The 26,313-nt window shown below is 40.7% G+C and overlaps 1 protein-coding gene across 3 annotated transcripts in view; it reads right to left on the bottom strand.

Moving 5' to 3' along the window:
* Positions 1–26,313, bottom strand: part of PLPPR1 (phospholipid phosphatase related 1) — a 306,884-nt gene that overhangs the window by 20,995 nt on the left and 259,576 nt on the right. For all 3 annotated transcript variants that reach the window (XM_027550405.1, XM_027550403.1, XM_027550404.1), the window contains one exon: positions 15,842–15,974. In XM_027550405.1, coding sequence (XP_027406206.1) covers positions 15,842–15,974 — 133 coding nt within the window. The remainder of the gene's footprint in view (positions 1–15,841; positions 15,975–26,313) is intronic.

The raw sequence follows: 26,313 nt of genomic DNA, 5'->3' as shown, positions 1-26,313 counted from the left end.
TCAGATTTTTAAGAAAATTCCATACTATTTCCTTTTCTCCACACCATCTCCAGCATTTACTGTTTGTAGACTTTTTGATGATGGCTATTCTGACTGATGTGCGACAATACCTCACTGTAGCTTTGATTTGTGTTTCTCTGATAATTAGTGATGTTGAGCATCTTATCATGTGCTTTTGGCCCTCTGTGTGTCTTCTTTGGAGAAATATCTACTTTGATCTTTGCCCATTTAAAAAACATTTAAATTTTTAAAAATTAGTAGTTAAAAAATTTTTTTGGCTGTGCTGGGTCTTCGCTGCTACATAAGCTTTTCTCTGCTAAGTCGCTTCAGTCGTGTCCGACTCTGTGCGGCCCCATAGACGGCAGCCAACCAGGCTCCTCCGTCCCTGGGATTCTCCAGGCAAGAACACTGGAGTGGGTTGCCATTTCCTTCTCCAACGTGTGAAAGTGAAAAGTGAAAGTCAAGTCACTCGGTCGTGTCCGACTCTTTGTGACCCCATGGACTGCAGCCCACCAGGCTCCTCTGCCCATGGGATTTTCCAGGCAAAAGTACTGGAGTGGGGTGCCATTGCCTTCTCCGAAGCTTTTCTCTAGGCTGCGGAAAGCGAAGGCTGGTCTCCAATTGCGGTGGTCAGGCTTCTCATTGAGGTGGCTTCTTTTATTGTGGAGCATAGATTCCAGGGCATGAGAGCTTAGGTAGCTGTGGCTCCCGGGCTCTAGAACACAGGCTTAATAGTTGTGGTGCACGGGTTCATGGCATGTGGGATCTTCCCAGACCAGGGATCAAACCCATGTCTCCTGCATTGGCAGGCAGATTCCTTACCACTGAGCCACCAGGGAAGCCCCTTTGCCCACTTTTTTGTTTATTTATTTTTTGACAGAGCCACATGAGCTGTTTGTATATTTTGGAGATTAATACCTTGTCAGTTGCTTAATTTTCAAATATTTTCTCCCAACCTGTGGGTTGTCTTTTTATTTTGTTTATGGTTTCTTTTGCTCTGCAAAAGCTTTTAAGTTTATTAGGTACCATTTGTTCATTTCTGTTTTTTGTTTTCCTCTATCCAGACAGGTATTGCTGCAATGTATATCAAAAATGTTCTGCCTATGTTTTCCTATAGGAGTTTTACGGTATCTGGTGTTACATTTAGGACTTTAATCCATTTTGAGTTTATTTTTGTGTGTGGTATTAGAGAATGTTCTAATTTCATTCTTTTACATGTAGCTGTATAGCTTTCCCAGTACCACTTATTGAAGAGTGTCTTTTCTCCATTGTATATTCTTGCCTCTCTGTTGTAGATTAATGGACCCTAAGTGAGTGAGTAAAAATACTATTTTAGACTAGTATTATACCATTATACTTCTTTTTTTGTACCCCTTATATGTGATTATTCAATAATGTCTGTCTCTCCCATTAGAACTGTAGAATATGCACGCTGTAAAAAGCAGAGAACATATCTGTTTTTTGCTCAATTCTGTATCCAAGTACCTAGCACCAAAGCTGGCACACAGTGAACACTTGATAGACATTTGTGGAATCAATGAATCAATTGCAGAAGAGATTTCAGAGAAGACTGACAGGAGAAGACAGTAAAAGAACATAGAAACTTGTCCAAATTGCCTAACTTCTGTTGGGTCTCACATCCCTGACTCTGTTGAACATGGGGTTGAGATCAAACCACTTAGCATGTAAGAGGTAGGGATCATTTCTCTTTCTAATAAATGCCACAAAATCCAGTAGGCTGCTAGCTGCTTAGAATTGAAAACTGGGTCTTTCTAAGCATCTCAGAAGTCAGAAAACTTGTAAATCATAATTTGGAAATCAAATCACTCTCCCTTTTCAATACAGCAAGAATGAGAAAATATCCTTAATTTGAAGTATGAAGATCCACACTACATATGCAGGAGAGATTTCTTCCTGTGGATGTTTATGAAGCACAAGAAATCTGGAAGTCATGATGCACTTGGGCAGTTTTACATAGACATGAGCATCTTTGAGACACATTGCCCCATTCTGATTCTGAGAAGGTGCGATGGTCAGTTTAAACATTAACACGTGCACACATGAAAGCATGGCTCCTACATGTTTTTCATGTGGAGAAACTAACACAGAATTTTGAAAGGATAGTGGAAAAGACAAAAACAAGTTATCTGGGTTGGAGTGGTAATAGTACTCTCTGAAAAGGTGAGGGGATCTTAGTTCTTCCTCAGTGTATGTTCTCAACCTTTTATTAAACATTTCTAAAAGAGAATCGCTCTTCTGTCTGTGCTAGCAAATCAAGGTAATGAAAGGGCTTCTCAAGAGATGTTAGTGGTAAAGAACCTGTCTGCCAATGCAGGAGATGTAAGAGACATGGGTTCAGTCCCTGGGTTGGGAAGATCCCCTGGAGGAGGGCATGGCAACTAAGTCCAGTATCTTGCCTGGAGAATCCCCATGGACAGAGAAGCTGGGCAGGTTGCATTCCACATGGTCCCAAAGAGTTGGACACGACTGAAGCGACTTAGCACACACACGCACCATACTGTTTGAGATTAAGAATGCTTGAACATTTTCTCACTTTCAGAAGTTAACCAGCTTTGTGAATCTTTTGTGGTAGTTTTCCCACTATGATGTTCAAAAAAAACAAGGAAACACACTCTCAAATCAATTCTTGGCCTTTATTTTAGTGGGAAAATTGATGGCAATCTTATCCTACACACAGGTACAAGCAAGAGGAATGGGGTCATCAGTGCCATTTTTGACAGTGGAAAGGGGACCTCTAAGGAATTCTTATGTTCAACTTTCCTCAAAATATATTCTGATGCAATCATTGGGTCTTCATTCTAGATTGCATCTTTCATCAAAGCACCATTGCAAATGGAATATAAGATACAAAGAAATGAACATAGTTTCTTTTTGCTTCTCCTGTTGCCATGTGGAGATCCCTAGTGGAAAATCTCAGTGGAGAAAGTCATCCAGCTGTGAAGACCATTCCTTAGGGAAACAATGATGTCTTTAGAAAAAGGAGAGACAGTGAAATGTTTTCTTCTCCTTAATATGTTTTATTCAAACTGGAAAATTCCAAATGAAGATATTTTATCTGCAGTTACCATGTTCATCTCATTTCCTTGCAAGGTGTACTGAGCTGATGAGACAGATGTTTAAATAAGACTGCCATGGATACTAGGTAGTGATGGTAACAGGTAGCTAATACATGGTGCTTAGAATATGCTCGGTATTAATCTAAGTGCTTGGAAATATTATTCCACCACAACTCTTTGAGATAGACACCATTATCTCCATTTTACAGATGGGGAAAGTGAGGCACAGAGAGGTCAACTAATTTGACCAAGTTCACACAGCTAGTAAGTAGAAGAGCTGGGTTTGTTTTTAGTCTCTAAGTTGTGTCTGACACTTTTGCAACCCTATGGACTATAGCCTGCCAGGCTCCTCTGTCCAAGGGATTTCCCAGGCAAGAATACTGGAGGAGGTTGCCATTTCCTTCTCCAGGGGATCTTCCCAGACCAAGGATCAAACCCATGTCTCCTGCACTGGCAGGCCAATTCTTTACCCCTGAGCCACCAGGGAAGTCCATGTGATGGGAATAGAAGAGCTGGGATTAGACACTAAATACTTATGGCTCTAGATCCAAACTCTCATTCACTACCCTCTAAGCTTATATTTTTATGTACTTAAAAATATATATACATATATAGATAGGCATTAAGCTGTGAAAAAAAGGACTTTAGTTCTCACGCATGCACTAAGGGCCAGGATTTAGAGCATTTCCCCAATGAAATGTTTGCCTTGTCAACTCAGAAAAAGAATTCCTCTATTTTTTAGCCAACAATTTTCCAACAAGAAGATGACAGAATACCTAAGACATGTCATCACTGAACGAGGCACTTTTCTCATCACTTTAGCAATGAATCTGACTTTGTTTCTGGTATAACGCGCACCATCAGTGCAAACTGATTTACACGCACCAAATATTGTGTTTTGAAAGGAAGTTTCTCACAGGACTGAATCCGTCACTTCCTTAGATAGTTAATTTCAGGGGTTCACAAAACAAAGATTCTGGGGTTTCTTTCCTATATAAGTCACAGAAACACAAAAGCTGACAGCAGTCTACTTGTCTTGATGTCATTGTTTTAATCAAAAGAATAAATTTTATGTAAATCAAGTAATCTGAACGTCAGTTACTTTATCTGTATAAGAGGTTTTATTTATTTAGATGTTTTAAATAGTCCTAAATCACTGGGTTATTATTGAAAAATCACATAAAATAGTTGTAAAAACATTTTGTATGTTGTGAGATTTATATATTAGTGACTATTGTTTTTATAACTGAGGGATATTTCAAATAAGTTGATTATAAAGTTATTTTAAGACAGAAGAAAGAGATAAGGACATTAATTCTAACAAACTCAAACATATATTTGACTCTGTTATTCATTCTTTGTATTAATAAAACACCTTTACATTATGAGGAGCTAGTGGTGTTTAAACAACATTCTGTCATTACTATAACTACGTGTCATGGTAAAGGAAGAGGAAGAGTTATCAACCAGAAAACCTCCCAAATGTTTTTATAAATGAAGGAACAAACAAACAGACTTCTGCTCCTCCAAAGTATAAAGTTGTATGATTTTTTTAAAAAGTCTACTTTTGGCCATGCCACATGTCGTGTGGGATCTTAGTTACCCAACCAGGGATCAAACCTGTGCTCTCTGCACGGGAAGTGTGCGGTCTTAACCACTGCACTGTCAGGGAAGTTCCCAAAGTTGTACAACTTCTTGGTAAGATGGTTCTATCTCAACAAGAGGGACTTGACTCCTCTTCATGCAGGACAGCTCCTCGGGGCTTTCTCTCTCAGGATCTGCTTCCTCTCTCACTCCTGTTGTGTGCGTGCTGTGTGCTCAGTCGCTCAGTGGTCCCGACTCTGCAACCCCATGGACTGTAGTACGCCAGGCTTCTCTGTCCTCCACTATCTCCTGGAGTTTGCTCAGATTCATGTCCATTGAGTTGGTGACATTACCTAATCATTTCATCCTTTGCCCACCCCTGGCTCTTCACCTCAGGTGGCCAAAGTATTAGAACTTCAGCAACAGTCCTTCCAATGAATATTCAGGGTTGATTTCCTTTAGGATCGACTTGTTTGAGCTCCTTCCAGTCTGAGGGACTCTCAAGAGTCTTCTCCAGCACAATTCAAAAGCATCAGTTCTTTGGCACTCAGTCGTCTTTATGGTCCAACTCTCACATCCATACATGACTACTGGAAAAACCATAGCTTTGACTAGATGGACCTTTGTCAGCAAAGTGATGTCTCTACTTTTTAATATGCTACAAAAAATATCTTCACAACTCAGATCATCATGATGGTGTGATCACTCATCTAGAGCCAGACGTCCTGGAATGTGAAGTCAAGTAAGCGTTAGAAAGCATCACTACGAACAAAGCTAGTGGAGGTGATGGAATTCCAGTTGAGCTATTTCAAATCCTGAAAGATGATGCTGTGAGAGTGCTGCTCTCAATATGCCAGCAAATTTGGAAAACTCAGCAGTGGCCACAGGACTGGAAAAGGTCAGTTTTCATTGCAGTCCCAAAGAAAGGCAATGCCAAAGAATGCTCAAACTACCGCACAATTGCACTCATCTCACACGCTAGTAAAGTAATGCTCAAAATTCTCCAAGCCAGGCTTCAGCAATATGTGAACTGTGAACTTTCTGATGTTCAAGCTGGTTTTAGAAAAGGCAGAGGAACCAGAGATCAAATTGCCAACATCCGCTGGATCATGGAAAAAGCAAGAGAGTTCCAGAAAAACATCTATTTCTGCTTTATTGACTATGCCAAAATCTTTGACTGTGTGGATCCCAATAAACTGTGGAAAATTCTGAAAGAGATGGGAATACCAGGCCACCTGACCTGCCTCTTGAGAAATCTGTATGCAGGTCAGGAAGCAACAGTTAGAACTGGACATGGAACAACAGACTGGTTCCAAATAGGAAAAGGAGTACGTCAAGGCTGTATATTGTCACCCTGCTTATTTAACTTATATGCAGAGTACATCATGAGAAACGCTGGACTGGAAGAAGCACAAGCTGGAATCAAGATTGCTGGGAGAAATATCAATAACCTCAGATATGCAGATGACACCACCCTTATGGCAGAAAGTGAAGAGGAACTCAAAAGCCTCTTGATGAAAGTGAAAGTGGAGAGTGAAAAAGTTGGCTTAAAGCTCGACATTCAGAAAACGAAGATCATGGCATCCGGTCCCATCACTTCATGGGAAATAGATGGGGAAACAGTGTCAGACTTTATTTTTCTGGGCTCCAAAATCACTACAGATGGTGACTGCAGCCATGAAATTAAAAGACGCTTACTCCTTGGAAGGAAAGTTATGACCAACCTAGACTGCATATTCAAAAGCAGAGACATTACTTTTCCAACAAAGGTCCGTCTAGTCAAGGCTATGGTTTTTCCTGTGGCCATGTATGGATGTGAGAGTTGGACTGTGAAGAAAGCTGAGCGCCAAAGAATTGATGCTTTTGAACTGTGGTGTTGGAGAAGACTCTTGAGAGTCCCTTGGACTGCAAGGAGATCCAACCAGTCCATTCTGAAAGAAATCAGCCCTGGGATTTCTTTGGAGGGAATGATGCTGAAGCTGAAACTCCAGTACTTTGGCCACTTCATGCGAAGAGTTGACTCATTGGAAAAGAGTCTGATGCTGGGAGGGATTGGGGGCAGGAAGAGAAGGGGACAACAGGATGAGATAGCTGGATGCCATCACTGACTCGATGGACGTGAGTCTGAGTGAACTCCAGGAGTTGGTGATGGACAGGGAGGCCTGGGGTGCTGCGATTCATGGGGTCAGGAAGAGTCGGACACGACTGAGCGACTGAACTGAACTGACATAGACCTTTGTTGGCAAAGTAATGTCTCTGCTTTTTAATACACTGTCTAGGTTTGTCATAGCTTTCTTTCCAAGGAGGAAGCATCTTTAATTTTATGTCTGCAGTGATTTTGGAGCCCAAGAAAGTAAAATCTTCACTGTTTCCTCTTTTTCCCATCTATTTACCATGAAGTGATGGGGTGAGTGCCATGATCTTAGTTTTTTGAATGTTGAGTTTTAAGCCAGCTTTTTCACCTTCATCAAGAGGCTCTTTAGTTCCTCTTCACTTTCTGCCATTAGAGTGGTGGTATCTGCATATCTAAGGTTGTTGATATTTCTCCCGGCAGGCAGTCTTGATTTCCAGCTTGTGGTTCATTCAGCCCAGCATTTTGCATGATGTGCTAGAAAGTACACCTAGATACAAACTAAAGGTGGAGAGGGAAGATTTTAGATTCCTTACCTATCAAGGAACCTAAACACAGATCAAATCCTGGAGGGCTTCCAGCCTTCAAAATTTGTTCTTTCTGATTCATATTTATAAGTTTCTAAAGCCAAAGCTGTTGATCTGAATCCACTCCCATTCCCACCACCTGACCAGCCTCAAGTTCCATCAGCAGGCAGCTGCCAGCCCTATTGGTGATGAGCCATCCTGATCTGGTACTGCTGCTCTCTGCATCAGCATTTCCCATTCACTGTTATTATGTTTTAATGTAATAATTTAAATTATTTCCAAAACATGCACTTTTTAAAATTAAGGGGCAAGTGACATGTAGCATTGTATTAGTTTCAGGTATACAATGTGATTTGATATTTGCATATTTTGCAAATTTTGTTATTATTTTTTAATCATAGAAAACTTTGAAACTCCCCTTTATCAGTTGTTGGGAGTCATTTCTTCCTTTCTTTGGCTGTGCTGGGTCTTCTTTGCTGTGAGGACTTTCCTCTAGTTGCGGCAAGTGGGGGCTACTCTCTAGTCGCAGTGGGCAGGCTACTTATCGAGGTGGCTTCTCTCGTTGTGGAACCCAGGCTCTATTACTGCAGGCTGCAGTAGTTGTGGCACGTGGGCTCAGTAGTTGTAGCTCCCAGGCTCACAGTTGTGGCATGGGAGCTTAGTTGCCCTGCAGCATGTGGGATCTTCCCAGTTCAGGGATTGAACCTGTGTCTCCTGCATTGGCAGGCAAACTCTTTTACCTCAGAGCCACCAGGGAAGCCCTGGGATTCATTTCTGATATTCAGACAGTATTTCTGCACCTCGCTGTGCTTGATTTTGGTGTGTGTGATCTTATATAACATAAATATTCATAAAACTCTTTTAAAAAGTCTTTGAAATACTTGTTATAGCAGTGGATTTTGACTGAGGGTGTTCCTGTCCCCAGGGGACATTTTGTAATGTTTGGAAACATTTTTGATTGTCACTCGTGGGAGAGGGGGTGCTACTGGCATCTGGTTAGAGGCCAGGGGCGCTCCTATGCATCCTACACTCTACAATGTAGGATGTCCTCTCCTCCTGTACAGAAAAGAACAGGCTCAGGATGTCAGTAGTGCTGAGGAAGAGAAGCTCTGCTTTACAGCCAATGAGTTCACTGAAGTGCCATGAATTTGCACAGGTTAATCTGCAAAGTGCTAGAGAAAGCAGCAATCCTTAGTTCTTTTAGTCAGCTCTTAAGTGTTAATTTTTACATAGTCCTTCTAGTTAGCACTAAGCCACTCAGTTAGTCTTTTTATTTGAGTCCACTCTCTAAACACTGGTGCTGGGAAGGGTCTTTGGAAAAGGGTCACTTGAGTCTCATGACTAAATAACTTTCCTCTCGATAATTAGAGTAACTTGTAGAATTCTGGGTCAGGAGTCTTGTTGAGGTCTGTAATGCTCTGGTTCAGTGAGGATTGACATTCAAGGAGGACTAGACTGAGCAGCCAAAAGCAGCCTCATCACACCTTCTTGAGACGTGAGCAGTGCTTGATCCCTGGTTATGCCTCTGACGTCAACCAAGGCTCTCAACCTCAGCGTGCCTCCCTCTCCTGCCTACAGAGTCAGTCCTGGTCCCTAGAGGGAAGCATCAAACATCTTTGTCTCAAAGTCTGGTGGTCTGGATGTTCACGGGGTCCAGAAACTGAGGTTCCACTTATTTCCTAAGATCCATCCTGGCTTTCGCCTCCTCAGGTATATACCTGGGTTCAAATCTGGTTCTTGTTGCTGAGTTATAGAAATATCTCCATCTACTTATAGGCCCATGCCCTACCTTGTCTTTGACATGTTTGTTTTAGGGTCTACTCTGGACTCAGAACTAAAGTTGGGTGCCTGGGTACTGACACTCTCCTTCAAACTCTCCAGCCAAGGTCAACTTCCATGGTCAACACATGGAGCTGGGCTAGTTCACTGGGCACCTAGTTTCCCGGAATGGTCATTGTCCTGCTATGAAGTCACTGCCAACTCTAGACAATTCTCACTGGAGGGCAGCCTCTTCCTTCCCACTTAAAATTGCATATTTGCCTTTGCAACCCCCCTATTTCCTTTTTCTACATTATTTCCCCCCATAACACAAATACTATGATATACTTAGTTTAATGCCTGGCTTCCCCCATTAGAATTTAAATTCAATGAGAACAAATAAATCTCTATTCAGTTCACTAATATGTTCTCAACACCTTAATCAGTGTTTAGCATATGGTAGATGCCAACAATTGTTGAAAGTTAAACATATGATCAGTCCCCTGTTTATAATTATAAACACTGAATGCAAGTAAAAATGGACTGATGGAATCAAATGGAGTTTCCTTGCAGGTAAAGTAGATCTAAATGAATTTCTAAATTGAGAATGATTTTCTAGTTCTCAAAAAGGCTGACATTAAGCTTGTCTCAGGGTATCAATTCTTACAACCATAAAACACTGTGACCTTTGAGGCTGCATTTAAAATATTCATGCTTCATTTAGATCACACTTAATTTATGGCAATTAATTAGTGTTACATGAATTAACTGTTTACTGTGGTACTTTCCAGTCTGTTCATGGCTACCTAATCCTTGCTGCTGCTGCTAAGTCACTTCAGTCGTGTCCGACTCTGTGCGACCCCATAGACGGCAGCCCACCAGGCTCCCCCGTCCCTGGGATTCTCCAGGCAAGAACATTGAAGTGGGTTGCCATTTCCTTCTCCAATGCATAAAAGTCAAAAGTGAAAGTGAAGTTGCTCAGTTGTGTCTGACTCTTAGCAACCCCATGGACTGCAGCCCACCAGGCTCCTCCGTCCATGGGATTTTCCAGGCAAGAGTACTGGAGTGGGGTGCCATTGCCTTCTCTGACCTAATCCTTAGACCTGACCTAAATAAATGGTCTAAGACTTGCTTGGTCTTTAATTCAAGTTTTATTAGAAGTAATAACAGAGCAACCGTGTAATTCCAAATGAAAAGCCCATAATAAATAGCTTCTGAATGACAGTCTATTTTAGGTGCTAGTAAACAATCTAATGGAGAAGGCAATGGCACCCCACTCCAGTACTCTTGCCTGGAGAATGGATGGAGGAGCCTGGCGGGCTACAGTCCATGGGGTCGCTAAGAGTCAGACATGACTGAGCAACTTCACTTTCATTTTTCACTTTCATGCATTGGAGAAGGAAATGGCAACCCACTCCAGTGTTCTTGCCTGGAGAATCCCAGGGACGGAGGAACCTGGTGGGCTGCCGTCTATGGGGTCGCACAGAGTCGGACACAACTGAAACGACTTAGCAGCAGCAGACAATCTAATCTTGGTATATTTGGATCAGTTTTTTCTTTAACCCAAAATAAAGTTATTCAAGAAGGCAAATCAAAAACCCTCATCAAATTCTAATATTTTTTAACCCATACTTTTCAGTTTTAAACAACTATTATTTAATAATATTTACAAGATATGCTTATTAAAGAATATTTGTGAATGAAAAGAATTTAAATATGACTTCCTTACTTTGTTTTTGTTTCTGAAAAAAGAATGTAGAGGTTTATATCATCTTAGAACTTAAGCCTGTGTATTGTTGTTTAGTTGAATGCATACCAAAAAAACTGGTATAGGAAGGGAAAGCAATGGAGAGTAAAACATGAAAGGGAAAAGCCTAAATATGTGTTACTAATTGGACAACATTTGCTTTGATAAAAGGTTGGTCAAATTTGTTCAGCCAATTCCTTTTCTCCCTTCCCACGTCATGTAACACAGTGTGAGAAACTATATAGCAGTTTGGAAATGAGTACATAAGTTGGGCTTCCCTGGTGGCTCAGAGGGTAAAGCGTCTGCCTACATTGCAGGAGACCTGGGTTTGATCCCTGGGTTGGGAAGATCCCCTGGAGAAGGAAATGGCAACCCACTCCAGTACTCTTGCCTAGAGAATCCCAAGAACGGAGGGGCTTGGTGGGCTACAGTCCATGGGGTCGACCCGCAAAGAGTCGGACACGACTGAGCGAGTTCACTTTCACAGAAGTTAACTATGAGGGTTTACAGCTAAAGCCTGGGAGACTTCTTTTTGTTTGTTGAAGTATAGTAGATTTATCATATTGCATTAGTTTTAGGTGTACAGCAATGTGTTTCAGTTACATAATATATTTTCAGGTTCTTTTCCGTTATAGGTTATTATAAGATATTGAATATAGTTCCCTGTGGTATACAGTAAATCCTTGTGGTTGACTTTATGCATAGTGGTATGTATCTGTTACTCGCAGACATTTCCTCTTTGGTAACCACAAGTTTTCTATGTCTGTGAGGGTGTTTCATCTTGCTTATAATGAGGACCCTGGAAAAAAGTTATTGCAGGATTTGGGAATCAGAGGAATTCAATCCTTTCTGTCAAGGTCAACACAGTTAGCATTTGTCTAGAGGACAAGATGGCTTAATTTGAATGTTTTTCCTTTGACTTGGCCATTGCCATTTTCTCACTTAAAATTTAATTTGGATCTGTAGGGTGGGGTGAGGGGCTGTCTGTTCAAGTCCCAATCACAGTCTAGAGAAGACAGGGAATCTGAGAGCCAAGGTGCTACTTTTAGCTCTTCTTTCAACAGCAAACACTATTAAAGGACTTGCCATTCTTCGAGACTGATACATACATGTCATGTTGCATCCTTTTTATTTCGGAATAATCATAGGTTCCTAGTGTCTTGACTTTTTCCACATGGCATTATATCATGAATTTTCCCCTTTCATTAAAAATTGGTTTAAAAATACCATTTTCTGAGATTGTACCTTATGGTAGCACTATTTTTAAAAGTTATATTTTGGATATTTTTAATTTATATTATGAAAAAATGATTTTAGTTTGTAAAAATTGATTTACATTTCCAATTATTTCCTTAGGACAGATTATTTAAAATAGACTTTAGAGTTTAAAAGGTTGATTATTTTAAGGCTATTGAAATATACTGTCAAACTGCTGTGCAGAAAGGGTATATCAACTTACTCTCACTAGAAATGTACTAGAAGCCCGAGTTTTTTTCTCATCTGTGATAGAATAAAGCATTATTTTGTTTAAAAATATTTTGCTAGTTCATTGTCCATTTTCTCAATGTGAAACTGATTGTACTTGTTAGGAAACACTATTTGTAATAGGTTCTAGAATAATTATATAAACTGCAAGAGCAAAGTCATGCCATTTCAGCTTACAGGAATCGTTATCATTTTCTAATATCAATTGCATAGTATACATTTTGCAGGCTGTTGGGCTAGAAAAAAAGACTGTTAAGTGATTTACAATAATATTTCTAATACATTTTGGGTAATACCTTATTATACTTTAATTTTTTAAAAGGAAACATCTCCATTTAAAGGATCTTCATTTCAAGTAGTATGCTTTTTTTCTCTTATTAAAAAAAATCCACAGATACTATGACAAAGTTACCCATCTCAAGATAAACCCCTCCCTCTCCTATATGAAAAGTCAGAATAGACTTTTGAATTTCTCTTAGAAATTGCCTTATTTATGTACCTTAATTTTCCAGAACTAAGCTAAGAGAGGTAAAAAGTTAAACAGGTGGCAAATGAATATTTAAGAATCAGTATTTATGAAAGCAATTTTAGGTAAATCTGTGATTTAACACAGGTTAGTTTTGCTCTTTACCCCTCCAGAAAAATTATGGAAGGCATTTTACAATATGCTATTGATACAAAGCAAGAAAGATACAGTCCCTCCTCTCTAAGGGATCACAAATTGCAGTAGTCCCCCTTATTCACGGGGATATATTCCAAGACCCCCAGTAGATGCCTGAAAGCATGGATCATACCAAATCCTATGTTTTTCTGATACACAACATACCTAGAATAAAGTTTAATTTATAAATTAGGTACACTAAGATATTAACAACAACTAATAACAAAATAGAACAATTGTAACAACATTTACAGTAATAAAAGGTGAATATAGTCTCTCTTTCTCAGAATATCTTACTGTACACATGTAATGCCTTTTCTGTCTTAACTAAGTATTTGCCACATACAGTGGCTGTAACTTTTGCAATTTGAGATGTGACAGCAGAACTAGCATATACTCCTTTTTCCTTCATAATTTCACAAACAAAGGATCTGTTCTTATGGTTCAACCTCAGCATATGATTCTTGTTCTTATTGAGAACCTTTACCTTTTCACTTAAAGTACTTTATGGCTTCTCTTTGGCATATCCAAATTGCCAGCATCACTACTCTTGCACTTTGAGGCCATTATTAAGTACAGTAAGGGTTACCTGAACATAGCCCTGCGATATAATGATAGTCAATGTGATAACCAGAGGGCCGCCAAGTGACTGACAGCCAGGTGGGACCTTTTGGACAGAGGGAAGGTTCATGACAGAGCAGGATGGAGCAAGATTTCAGCATACTCAGAATGGAGAGTGATTTAAAACTTAGGAATTATTTCTGGAGCCTTTTTGGACCATGGCCGATGGTGAGTAACTGAACCCATGGGAAGCAAAATCATGCGATGAAAAGTTAAAAGTAAATGATTACCATCATCTATTAAAAACTGGGTATCAAGCTCTTCATCATAGTATTTTTCATGCTCACAATACAGGTATTATTAGCCTTACACACACACACTCACAGTCCTTGGGAACAGTGACTTTATCCCATTTTATATCAGCTTCTTTGCACAGTTAGAACTATAATCTACCTTAAAGGGTGTTGGGTGGATCAAGGAAATTATAAAGTGTCTAGTCCAGTGTTCTGTATAATAAATATTCTTTCCTCTCCTCTTTTTTTCTTGAAGTCACTCTGGTAACAAGTGACCAAATTCTGAATGTCTTTGAAAGACACTATTGTTTGGAATGAATAATAGATAGTGATGACATCATATGGATCAGGGTAAACCCAGTGAGCCTGCTGCAGATTCCCACAGGGGATTCTGCAAATACCAGTAAATGCCGAAGACGATTTGAATGTTAAGGGTTGCTTCTTTTAACTTAGGTTTTCTTAGGCCTCCCACTCTATTACTTCCCTCACTCCCATGCCAATGTTGGAAGTTACTGCATATAGTTTTTAAATTTTATTAAGGTATAGTTGATTTATACTATTGTTGAATTTCTGCTGGATAGCAAAGTGACTCAGTTATACACATATATACATTCTTTTCATATTCTTTTCCATTATGGTTTATCACGGGATGTTGAATATATTGTAGTTCCCTGTGCTATACAGCAGGACCTTGTTGTTTATCCATCCTATATAGAATAGTTTGCATCTGCTGATTCCAGACTCCTAGTCTTTCCCTCCACCCTCCCCACCTTGGCAACCACAAGTCTGTTTTCTATATCTGTACGTCTATTTTTGTTTCATATGTATTTCATTTGTGTTGTGTTTCAGATTCCATTTGTAAGTGATACCACATGGTATTTGTCTTTCTCTTTCTGGCTTCGTATGATAATCTCTAGGCCCATCCATGTTGCTGGCATTATGTCACTCTTTTTAATGGCCGAGTAATATTCCATCGTGTATATATGTACCACATGTCTTTATCCATTGCTCTGCTGATGGACATTTAGGTTGTTTTCATGTCTTGGCTATCATATTAATAAACAGTGCTGCAGTGAACGTTGGGGTGCATGAATTTACTGCACATTTGGTTGTGCTGTGATCCTTTGCTCATGACTTGAGGAAATTCAACCGTTTCTTCATTAGGAAGAAAAGGATTAAGAATAATCAAAGGAGTCGAGAGCATGTGTCTTCTGGACCTCACTTTCTCAGCTGTCAGTTCTCTATGTTCTAAATGGTGTCATGACTTGTGTTAATACCATGTTGATATGTTCAGAGTTTTATCTTCTCTCCCACAAGTACCTGGCCAGTACATAATTTGCAGGATCTCATTAGAACACTAATAATTATTTACTGAGTACTCACTGTGTAGGAACTCTGTGAGATCTATATTCCCACATTTACCCATATACACATTCATTCCTATATCTGTGATCATTATCCATATCCCCTCAGGATTTTTATAAAAGTCCTAGAAGGAGGACTATAGAAAGTGTCTTAATTATTCTTTGTCATAAACACTAGTAAAACTCTTTGTTTTCCAACTTTGGAAAGGTATGATTTTCAAGAACCTGATGGATGTGATTTCCCATACTTTTAAAAATTCCCTGTATAACAGAATTACTAGGTAGTAAACTTTTTTTTCAGGACATTTGATTATTTCTAAGTTCATTTTATTGGTGTTCCCTGATGGCCCACCCCCTTGCCTGACTCAGCTAAAGGGTATATGGCAATATCCAGTCAATAATAAAATATATGTCCTGAGGGAATCTCAGATATAGTGTAGGAAAAAAGTTGAAATTTTTTGTTAAACACTTTAGTAAGTATGTGAGTTGGCACCATGGTCAGGCACAATTTCTGTACTTCCTAGAAAAACTCTAAAACAACCCTTGCTTTTAAAGTTGGTGCTTCCATAGCTTAGGTTATTTTATCAAGTATGTTCATCTTTAGTAAGTTTTACCTATATGTGAGGGCTTATACAACATGCCCTTGTACTCACCTATGAATCTTATGATCCTTCGGAGTAAGGGGTTCAGGTAACAGCATTCTCCAGTCAGAATTGTTTTCTCCTGGGCAATCAGAGATTCTCTGGTTGACTTTATGAAATACATGGATATCTCACCAATAAAAATCTGGAGAAGGAATGTTAAAGAATTATCAAGTTGGAGAGCTTTCTGATAGACCAGTGGCTTAAAAAAACTGAAAACTTCTGAGGCGTCACAATTGTATTAAAAAACTATGTTGGAGAGATGGAGAGTTAAATAGCAGTTTGCAGTCAACTCTCTAAAAGAATTAGAGAAAGCAATAATTGATAATTTCAGGTAGATTTCAGATATAATATTAAATTCTAAGGTCATATAAAACATAAGTTGAAATAATAAATAAGAGAATCAATGAACAAGCTCACTCAAGCTGGTCTTGAATATTTTAAATTGAATGTGTGTATTACAGTGATGAGGAGTGACTGGGATAGCCAATGTGCCCAGCAGGGCATTATATGCACACATCACAATAAATTGTTATTTCATTATGTGGCAATAACAGTGGAAACAGTTATTTTAAAATATAAAACAAACTTTATTTTTGGGGGCTCCAAAATCACTGCAGATGGTGACTGCTGCCATGAAATTAAAAGACACTTACTCCATGGAAGAAAAGTTATGATCAACCTAGACGGCATATTGAAAAGCAGAGACATTACTTTGCCAGCAAAGGTCTGTCTAGTCAAGGCTATGGTTTTTCCAGTAGTCATGTATGGATGTGAGAGTTGGACTATAACGAAAGCTGAGCGTGATGCTTTTGAACTGTGGTGTTGTAGAAGACTCTTGAGAGTCCCTTGGACTGCAAGGAGATCCAACCAGTCCATCCTAAAGAAAAGCAGTACTGAATATTCATTGGAAGGATTGATGTTGAAGCTGAAACTCCAATACTTTGGCCACCTGATGCAAAGAGCTGACTCATTGGAAAAGGCCCTGATGCTGGGAAAGACTGAAGGCAGGAGGAGAAGGGGATGACAGAGGATGAGATGGTTGGATGGCATCACCAACTCAATGGACATGAATTTGAATACACCCCAGGAGTTGGTGATGGACAGGGTGGCCTGGCATGCTTCAGTCCATGGGGTTGCAAAGAGTCGGACACAACTGAGCGACTGAACTGAACTATGTGGCAATACTACCATTATTTACGTGAAAAATCTTATTTGAGCATGTTTGCCTGAGTGATATTCTCCTACTCTAAATTAGTTGACTGTCACACTTTTGCTATGCATGTGCTTGTGGTTTTAGATAAACTTCATCAATATTTTAAGACTTTCTATGCCTTATATTCCTCCTCTAATTATAGAATATCTATTTAGATGGATAAAAATGCCAACATAATGAATGGCACATGAATGGTGGAAGTTAAGTGATAGAACTGTAAAGCTGGAATCCTCTAAAACAGATGTTTCCCCCTTCATCTAGAGAGAAACTCAACAGTCTCAGGGATTTGGCCACACAGTGTCTGAAGCAAGTAGACACTGTTATCCTATTGTACAGATAAGACACCTGAGGCATGGAGGGGTGAAATAATTTGCCAGGAAACCTGTCTGTAGAGGCCTTTCTCTTAAATGCTACACTTTTACTCAGTAGTGATCCAATAAAATACTTGTTGAATTTGTGTTTAATATTGATGACACAGATAACAAAACAAATGCAATATGCTTTAAACACTGAAAACCTTAGATGATATTAAAGTACAAGATAGATTGGTGTAGTAGAAATAGAACTATGGCCAAGTCAGAATGGGATGAAAAGTTGGCAGGAATAGACTGAGTTCAGGGTCAGACAGGCAAACGGTGGGACAGCATGGATCACCTTGGCAGGTGCTGTCTGCATATGTCTAGGAATATTTTGTGACATCCTTTGGAATTAATGCATTAATGCTCCTTCTGGTAAAAATATTTGAATAGCTTTAAGAACTCAGCTTTCCCTTTTCTTCTCGTTAGACTTGTCTCTCTCAAAATGAGGTGCCACAAGGCTTTGTTTGTCCCCACTGGAATGATGGCACTGCATTCTGTTCTTTATCTCAGCGAACAGATGGGGATAAATTCATGCATGGTTGGGTAATGACACAGCATTTCCTTGAGGGTGCATTCTCTACTCCCAGAGCCTAGCTTAAGCATTCTTGTTGTATATGAATCTCTTACCTCATGTTTTCCTTTCTATTCCTATCACAAATGAGTACACACTATCATTGTTATTCCTTGTTATAGGATGTCCTGCTTATCTTATTCTGGTTATATCCCTAGGGCCTAGCCCAGTGTAAGGCACATAGCTGTTATTCAGTGTTAAATGAATTAAGCATATCAGATTAATGAAGGTGTTTTGGAATACAGGTTTAATGAGGGAGACTATAAGGAAGGAAAAATAATTTTTAGTATTTATCCTTCCAGACTCAGTGGAAATGTCATGACTCTCCCCAAACCTTTGCCAGGTCCCCTCAGGAAAAGGGAGACCCTGTCTTATCATTGTTCCCACAACATATTATACAGATCTCTATCCTGACATCTGGAGCTTCCCAGGAGGTTCAGTGGTGGAGAACCCACCTGCCAATGCAGGAGACTCAGGTTCGATCCTTGGGTTGGGAAGATCCCCTGGAGGAGGAAATGGCAAAACTCACTCCAGTATTCCTGTTGGGAAAATTCCATGAACAGAGGAGCCTACTGGCTACAGTCCATGGGGTCACAAAGAGTTGGACATGACTGAGTGATTGAGTGCACACACTCACACGAGACAAAATAGCAAGAAAATGTGAGTGAAAATCTACACATAACATATTGTTTTTTTAAAAAAATGCACATATATGTGTACACAGGCATGCACATACACACAAATCTAAACAAAATCACTCCAAGGTACACCAAACAAAACTTGCCATGTAAAAGGGTATGGAGCTCAAATAATCCATAAGTAAAATGTCCTAAGACTCTTGTGTCAGCAGGGATAAGCAGTATATGAATTGATACTATTGGTCAACAATATTCAAATCAGAGTTAAGGTATGAAATAGAAAAAAAATCAGAACTAGAATATATGCTAACTTATATAGTTACTGATATAATACTTTGAGTATATTAAGCAATACTGTTTATGTAAAGGAAGGAAGGAAGGAAGAAAGAGAGGAAGGGGGTCATTTTATAAGTTAAAGGTAGGACAACAGTCCTGATTTTCAGTTCAGACTGTGATGGACGTAGAGGTTGCTGATGGAACAATCCAGCTCTCAGATCCCGTGAATGAGCTGCGAGGATGTTCATTTCACTGATCACACATAGTGTACTGTTTCTCCATCCACTGGGTCCTATAGTCTCATACAGGCCTGATTCTGGGGAAAGAGGCGGGCGAAATTCTGCTTCCCTGCCAGGCCACCAGCCCATGTTGGAAGCCACCTCTCACACTGGCAGATTTATGACTCTGGTTCTGGCACTGACTGGGTTCCTCCATCTGTCTGTTTGCCATGCACACTCTGTCTCCATCCACCACTCTGTTCAGAGAATAGCCGGGACACGTGGGACTCTCCATGTGTTCGGCCCTGGCTGCCCTGCCTATTACGGTCTTTCAGATTGTTGACTAACAAGCATGCTATCACTCATAGCAAGTGAGAATACCCTCCGGTGAGAAATGATCAAGGCCAAACTCTAGACCTGGCCACGAACAAGCAAGTGAATTCCATTGGTGCATCTCTCGTCCCCCACAGCTATGCCGCCTACTATCACAAATGACCTAAAACTTTTAGATAACAATACATATGCTTTTAGTGAGTAACCCTTTTTTAAAATTTTAATTAGAGGATAATTACTTTACAATGTTGTGATGGTTTCTTCCATACATCAACATAAATCAGCCTTAGCTATACATATGTCCCCTCCTCCTTGATCCCCCTTCCTGCCTCTCTCCCTATCCCACCGCTCTAGATTGTCACAGCACTGGCTTTGGGTTCCCTGCATCATACAGCAAATTCCCGCTGACTAAAATCAGAGATACCAAAGGAACATTTCATGCAAAGATGAGCTCAATAAAGGACAGAAATGGTATAGACCTAACAGAAGCAGAAGATATTAAGAAGAGATGGCAAGAATACACAGAAGAACTGTACAAAAAAGATCTTCACGACCCAGATAATCACGATGGTGTGATCACTGACCTAGAGCCAGACATCCTGGAATGTGAAGTCAAGTGGGCCTTAGAAAGCATCACTACGAACAAAGCTAGTGGAGGTGATGGAATTCCAGTTGAGCTATTCCAAATCCTGAAAGAGGATGCTGTGAAAGTGCTGCACTCAATATGCCAGCAAATTTGGAAAACTCAGCAGTGGCCACAGGGCTGGAAAAGGTCAGTTTTCATTCCAATCCCAAAGAAAGGCAATGCCAAAGAATGCTCAAACTACCACACAATTGCACTCATCTCACACTCTAGTAAAGTAATGCTCAAAATTCTCCAAGCCAGGCTTCAGCAATATGTGAACCGTGAACTTCCTGATGTTCAAGCTGGTTTTAGAAAAGGCAGAGGAACCAGAGATCAAATTGCCAACATCTACTGGATCATAGAAAAAGCAAGAGAGTTCCAGAAAGCATCTATTTCTGCTTTATTGACTATGCCAAAGCCTTTGACTGTGTGGATCCCAATAAACTGTGGAAAATTCTGAAAGAGATGGGAATACAAGACCACCTGATCTGCCTCTTGAGAAATTTGTATGCAGGTCAGGAAGCAACAGAAGTGGACATGGAACAACAGACTGGTTCCAAATAGGAAAAGGAGTTCATCAAGGCTGTATATTGTCACCCTGTTTATTTAACTTATATGCAGAGTACATCATGAGAAACGCTGGACTGGAAGAAACACAAGCTGGAATCAAGATTGCCGGGAGAAATATCAATAACCTCAGATATGCAGATGATACCACCCTTATGGCAGAAAGTGAAGAGGAACTCAAAAGCCTCTTGATGAAAGTGAAAGTGGAGAGTGAAAAAGTTGGCTTAAAGCTCAACATTCAGAAAACGAAGATCATGGCATCTGGTCCCGCCACTTCATGGCAGCCATGAAATTAAAAGACGCTTACTCCTTGGAAGGAAAGTTATGACCAACCTAGATAGCATATTCAAAAGCAGAGACATTACTTTGGCAACAAAGGTTCATCTAGTCAAGGCTATGGTTTTTCCTGTGGTCATGTATGGATGTGAGAGTTGGACTTTGAAGAAGGCTGAGCACTGAAGAATTGATGCTTTTGAACTGTGGTGTTGGAGAAGACTGTTGAGAGTCCCTTGGACTGCAAGGAGATCCAACCAGTCCATTCTGAAGGAGATCAGCCCTGGGATTTCTTTGGAAGGACTGATGCTAAAGCTGAAATTCCAGTACTTTGGCCACCTCATGGGAAGAGTTGACTCATTGGACAAGACCCTGATGCTGGGAGGGGTTGGGGGCAGGAGGAGAAGGGGACGACAGAGGATGAGATGGCTGGATGGCATCACTGACTCAACGAACGTGAGTCTCAGTGAACTCCGGGAGCTGGTGATGGACAGGGAGGCCTGGAGTGTTGCGATTCATGGGGTCGCAAAGAGTCGGACACGACTGAGCGACTGATCTGATCTGATCTGATTTGTTTTACACATGGTAATGTATATGTCTCACGGCTATTCTTTCAAATCATCCCACCCTCTCCTTCCCCCACTATGTCCAAAATTCTGTTCTTTATGTCTATGTCTCCTCTGATACCCTGCAAATAGGATTATCAGTACTGTCTTTCTAGATTCTATACATATGTGTTAATATATATTTATCTTTCTCTTTCTGACTGACTTCATAGTGACTCTTGATAAATTTGTCTTTCAAATATGGAAGCCCAAATTTCAAATAAATAACCCTGGAATATAATACATCAGTTTGGTGAAATCTTTCAGAATTCATGTCTTTACAGTGTTTTAAGGAGATCTGATAAGTCATAGGAGAAGGCAATGGCATCCCACTCTAGTACTCTTGCCTGGAAAATCCCATGGAAATGCAAAATATTTAGAAGATAGTGTTCTAGATCGCAAAATATGAAGTCTGAAGAAAAAGTCACTGGAAGACGTATTATCATTTAGTGTTGTAAGGGGGATCCACTGCATGTTCCATGTGGCTGTTATCACAAAAGGCATCTAGAGATCCTGGAATATAGGTTTTGGGTTCATGTATATACTAGCTGTAGCTCTGATACTTGGCATATCAAAGTCATTGCTGTTTCTTTTTTTTGTTTATGATTTTATTTTTTTTAATTAGTTTATTTATTTTAGTTGGAGGCTAATTACTTTACAATATTGGTGGTTTTTGCCATACATTGACATGACTCAGCCACGGGTGTACATGTATACACTCATCCTGAACCCCTCTCCCAACTCCCTTCCCACCCGATCCCTCTGGGTTGTCCCGGAGCAACAGCTTTGAGTGCCCTGCACTGGTCATCTATTTTACATATGGTAATATATGTTTCAACGCTAGTCCCTTATATCATCCCACCCTCTCCTTCTCCCACATAGTCCTGTTTCTCAAATGTAGGCTCTGGAGTTGAAATCTCAGTTCCCTCCCTTCTTGAGGGGTGATTTTGGGCAGATAACCTTTCCAAACTTTTTTTTTCCTCCATGATTTTAAACATGAGGGTAATAACTATATCAGAAAATTATTGATTATTAGAAATGTATATAAAAGCATCTAGAGAAGCTCAAAGAGTATTTGTTGCTTTCACTTACTGGTTGGTCTAGGCAAGAATGTGTGCTGAAATTGATTTGAAAACTGTCCTGGGTTAAGGAAACATGGTATAATTCAAGCTCTGCCCTGCCCCTAACCAGGTGTTCAGTCTTGGACCACTTGGCTGACCTCTCTGGTTCCTTATCTGTCAATCTCTCATCTGTTAGACTACAGTGGCCCCTAACCTTTTTTTTTTTTTTTTTTTTTTTAACACCAAGGAGCAGTTTCATGGAAGACAATTTTTCCATGGACTGGGGAGGGGGAACGGTTTCAGGATGGTTCAAATGCATTGCATCTATCATGTGCCTCATTTCTATTACTATTATACCAGCTCCACCTCAGATCATCTGACATTAGATCCTGGAGGTTGGGGAGCTCTGTAGGAGACCTTTAAGTTGTTCTTCCAAGATCTTTGTTTTTATGATAAAAACTGACAAGATAGGGCTGATTAAGGGAACTGATATCACATAATTGGGCTTCAGTCTCTCTTCTGTTGGTTAAGCTCTCCAGGGCCAGCATAGTTTCTTATAGTAATTCTCCCTCCAGCCTTCATTCACTTTTCAAACCCAACAGGGCTTTGCCATCATGAAATAATCTTCCCTTGGAGCAAAGTGGACACAGCCTCCTCCAGAGTCATCACACTGCCTGAGACCTGTCACCTGTGTTTCTAAAGGACAGCAGAGGCTGGCAGCCCCTCCCTGGGTGTGCACATAGCATGCTCTGAGGAAGAGAAGAGGGTTCTCTGCACACTTCTTAATAACAGTGTCTAAGTAGCTGCAGAGCTTTCAGTCCCAGGGAGTTGTAGATGCTTCCAGTATCCTCCTTGGGAGGCTTCTTTACTCGTGAGCATTTCTGAGAAAGGCAGGCATGGTTTTTGCTGTGTGTGTTGTGTGTTCACACGTGTTAGTCGCTCAGTTGTGTCCGACTCTTTGCGACCCCATGGACTGATAGATCACCAGCTTCCTCTGTCCATGAGATTGTCCGGGCAAGAATACTGGGGTGGGTTTCCATGCTCTTCTCCAGAGGATCTTCCAGGCCCAGGGATCGAACCTGGGTCTCCTGCGTTGCAGGCAGATTCTTTACTGTCTGAGGCCCAGGGTTTTTCCTGTAGATCCTGTTTAAAAGTGACCCAGGGGATTTTAAGCGTACTGACCATGCTGCCCAGCATCTTCATGTTCTGTTTAATCTTTCCTGATGAGTACCAGTGACACCTCAGATCTGCAGAGAGGATTCTAGTCTTCTGGCCTGCTGAGCTGTGCTTGGTTCAAGACCTCTTGACGTCTGCTTTATCACACTTGAGTGTAAATAAAGGAATTCAGCTGTAGACATTTCTATGCCTTTCAAAGCTGAAGGCTTCGATAGAATCAAGGCTATTTGGATGATGGCTTTGGAAATTATCCAGCAACTCAGATAATAAGTGTTTTGTGGATTGGAGAGTCGTCATTACTGCTTTCGGTGTGGCTCAGCTAGTAAAGAATCCACCTGTAATGTGGGAGACCTGGGTTAGATCCCTGGGTTGGGAAGATTCCCCTGGAGAAAGGAATGGCTACCCACTTCACTATTCCGGCCTAGAGATTTCCATGGACTGTATAGTCCATGGGGTTGCAATGAGTTGGACACGGCTGAGTGCCTTTCCCTGTCACTTTTCACTTACTGGTCTTAATCCAGGGGCAGCACCTACCCATTCAGAAGGCTCTGAAATCGACACTTGCTATGAAGTGTAGCACCAAGGTGGCACACTACCTTGCCAAAGCAGGGTGTTCTCTTGAACTTTTTTTTTTCCCATTTCTGAACAGTGGATATAAGAGAAATGGGAATTTAAAATGATTTAGCTAAAATACTGCTCTCAGTAAAAAGTAAAATGCATTGTGATCACCAAGTAAACTCATCATCACAAAATTTTAGGCAAATGAGAGTCTTTTCAAGAAACAAATTATCAAAACTCCTAACACAATCATCTAATCATCAGTCATTAAAAGAAGCATTGTAAAGGTGGTAAGGAACATCTCAAAGGTGTAAGGACATCTCGCTGTCAGATGATGTCAGGTAAAAAACAGTCCATAAAGGAATTTGGAGCATTCATCCGTCACATGCATAGTAAATAGGGAAATAGATATTCTTCTTCAAGGTTTTGAAAAAATCCATAGCAGTTAATAAGGATATTTATAACTCTTTCCCAGGGGGGGGAAAATGTAAATTGTAATGATTAAGTACATTTGCAATAAAGAAAGTGTATTCATGGTAGAGATAAATATATATAGGGACTTCCCTGGTGGTTCAATGGTTCAGACTTCACGTTTCCACTGCAGGGAACATGGGTTCGATCCCTGGTCAGGGAACTAGGATCCCACATGTTGCATTGTTGGGCCAAAATAAAATGAAAAATCAGCACTGGCTTCTTATTAAAAAAAAAAAAAAAGAAAGAAATCATGTGATGATGTACAAAAGGGAAAAGATGTGAATGATGATGTATTAAAAGGGGTTTCAATAGCTGTGGCTGTTCAGAGCCGGGAAGAGGCAGATGACAAGGCACTCAGGCGCCGACCCTGTCTCCTCTGCTGCTGCAGCTGCGCTCCTCATCAGCCAGGCAACAGATGTGCCCCTGCCCAGGGCCCACTCTCTGATCCACGCTGTGCTTTGAGCTTTTGTATTCACTCCCAGAGCTTCTGGCCTAGAAATCCCCCAAATGAAGAGTCACAGTTTCCTCCAGAGTGGGCCTTTCTATCAAATGATGCTTGTCTCTTCCTTTCCTAGGAAATTCTCGCAGTCTTGTGCATGTATGCTCACGTGCACGCTTGCATGCAGACCATGAGCTGTGTCGATTCTCCTGGGCTGGGCGTCAAACGTTCTGCTGTTTCAATTCTAAGTACTCCTGTCACTTTGTTGTGAGGCCAGTAAAGGTTTACTAGCTATTTTCTCATGCCCTGTGGTGCTGGCGCTGAGATACAATACGGGTAAATCAGATTCTCCACCGAGTTAAATCCTCTTATCCAAAAAGGCTCTCTGCCTTTGAGTCTGTGAGTTTATTCAGGGGGCCTGAGGCAATTGTGAGCCGGGGTTTCCACGTTGGTCAGAACACACCCTGCAGATTTCCTGGAAGCCTGGGCCAACACTTTTGGCTAAATGGTTCTGGACACAATAAATACTCCAAGCTCTAACCTTTCCTAAGTCCCTGCACGGTTGCTCCCACGTGGCCTTGCCTCCAACATGATGCTGATCCTTTCTGACAGCGAAGCACAGAAGGAGAAATAGGAAGTGACAGATCAAACCCACAGCAGAGTCCTTTCCCTTGTGCCTTTTCTTGTGCATCCCTGCAATTAGCACCCATCCTCAGAGACACACGGCAGTGCAGGGCGTTAGCTTGTCCTCTAGCACATCAACCACAGAATACACAGAACACCACGGATGAGTCCAGGTTGAGGTGCCTTCTTAGAGAACTGCCATTAGTTTGTGTCACATGTCACTCCTGAGGAGTCCTGCCTTCTTTCTTTGTTGTTATCGTTTGTTGTTTAGTCTCTAAGTCATGTCCAACTCTTTTGTGATCCCATGAACTATAGCCCACCAGGTTCCTCTGTCCAGCATTCCCCAAGCAAGAATACTCTGGAGTGGGTTATCATTTCCTTCTCCAGCAGATCTTCTCGACCTAGGATTTGAACCCATGTCTCCTGCATTGGCAGGAGGACTCTTAACCACTGAGTCACCAGAGTAGCCCT

This window comes from Bos indicus x Bos taurus, chromosome 8 (genome assembly GCF_003369695.1).
Source record: "Bos indicus x Bos taurus breed Angus x Brahman F1 hybrid chromosome 8, Bos_hybrid_MaternalHap_v2.0, whole genome shotgun sequence".
Taxonomy (NCBI): Eukaryota; Metazoa; Chordata; class Mammalia; order Artiodactyla; family Bovidae; genus Bos; species Bos indicus x Bos taurus.
This window is presented reverse-complemented; position numbering and strand designations above follow the sequence as displayed.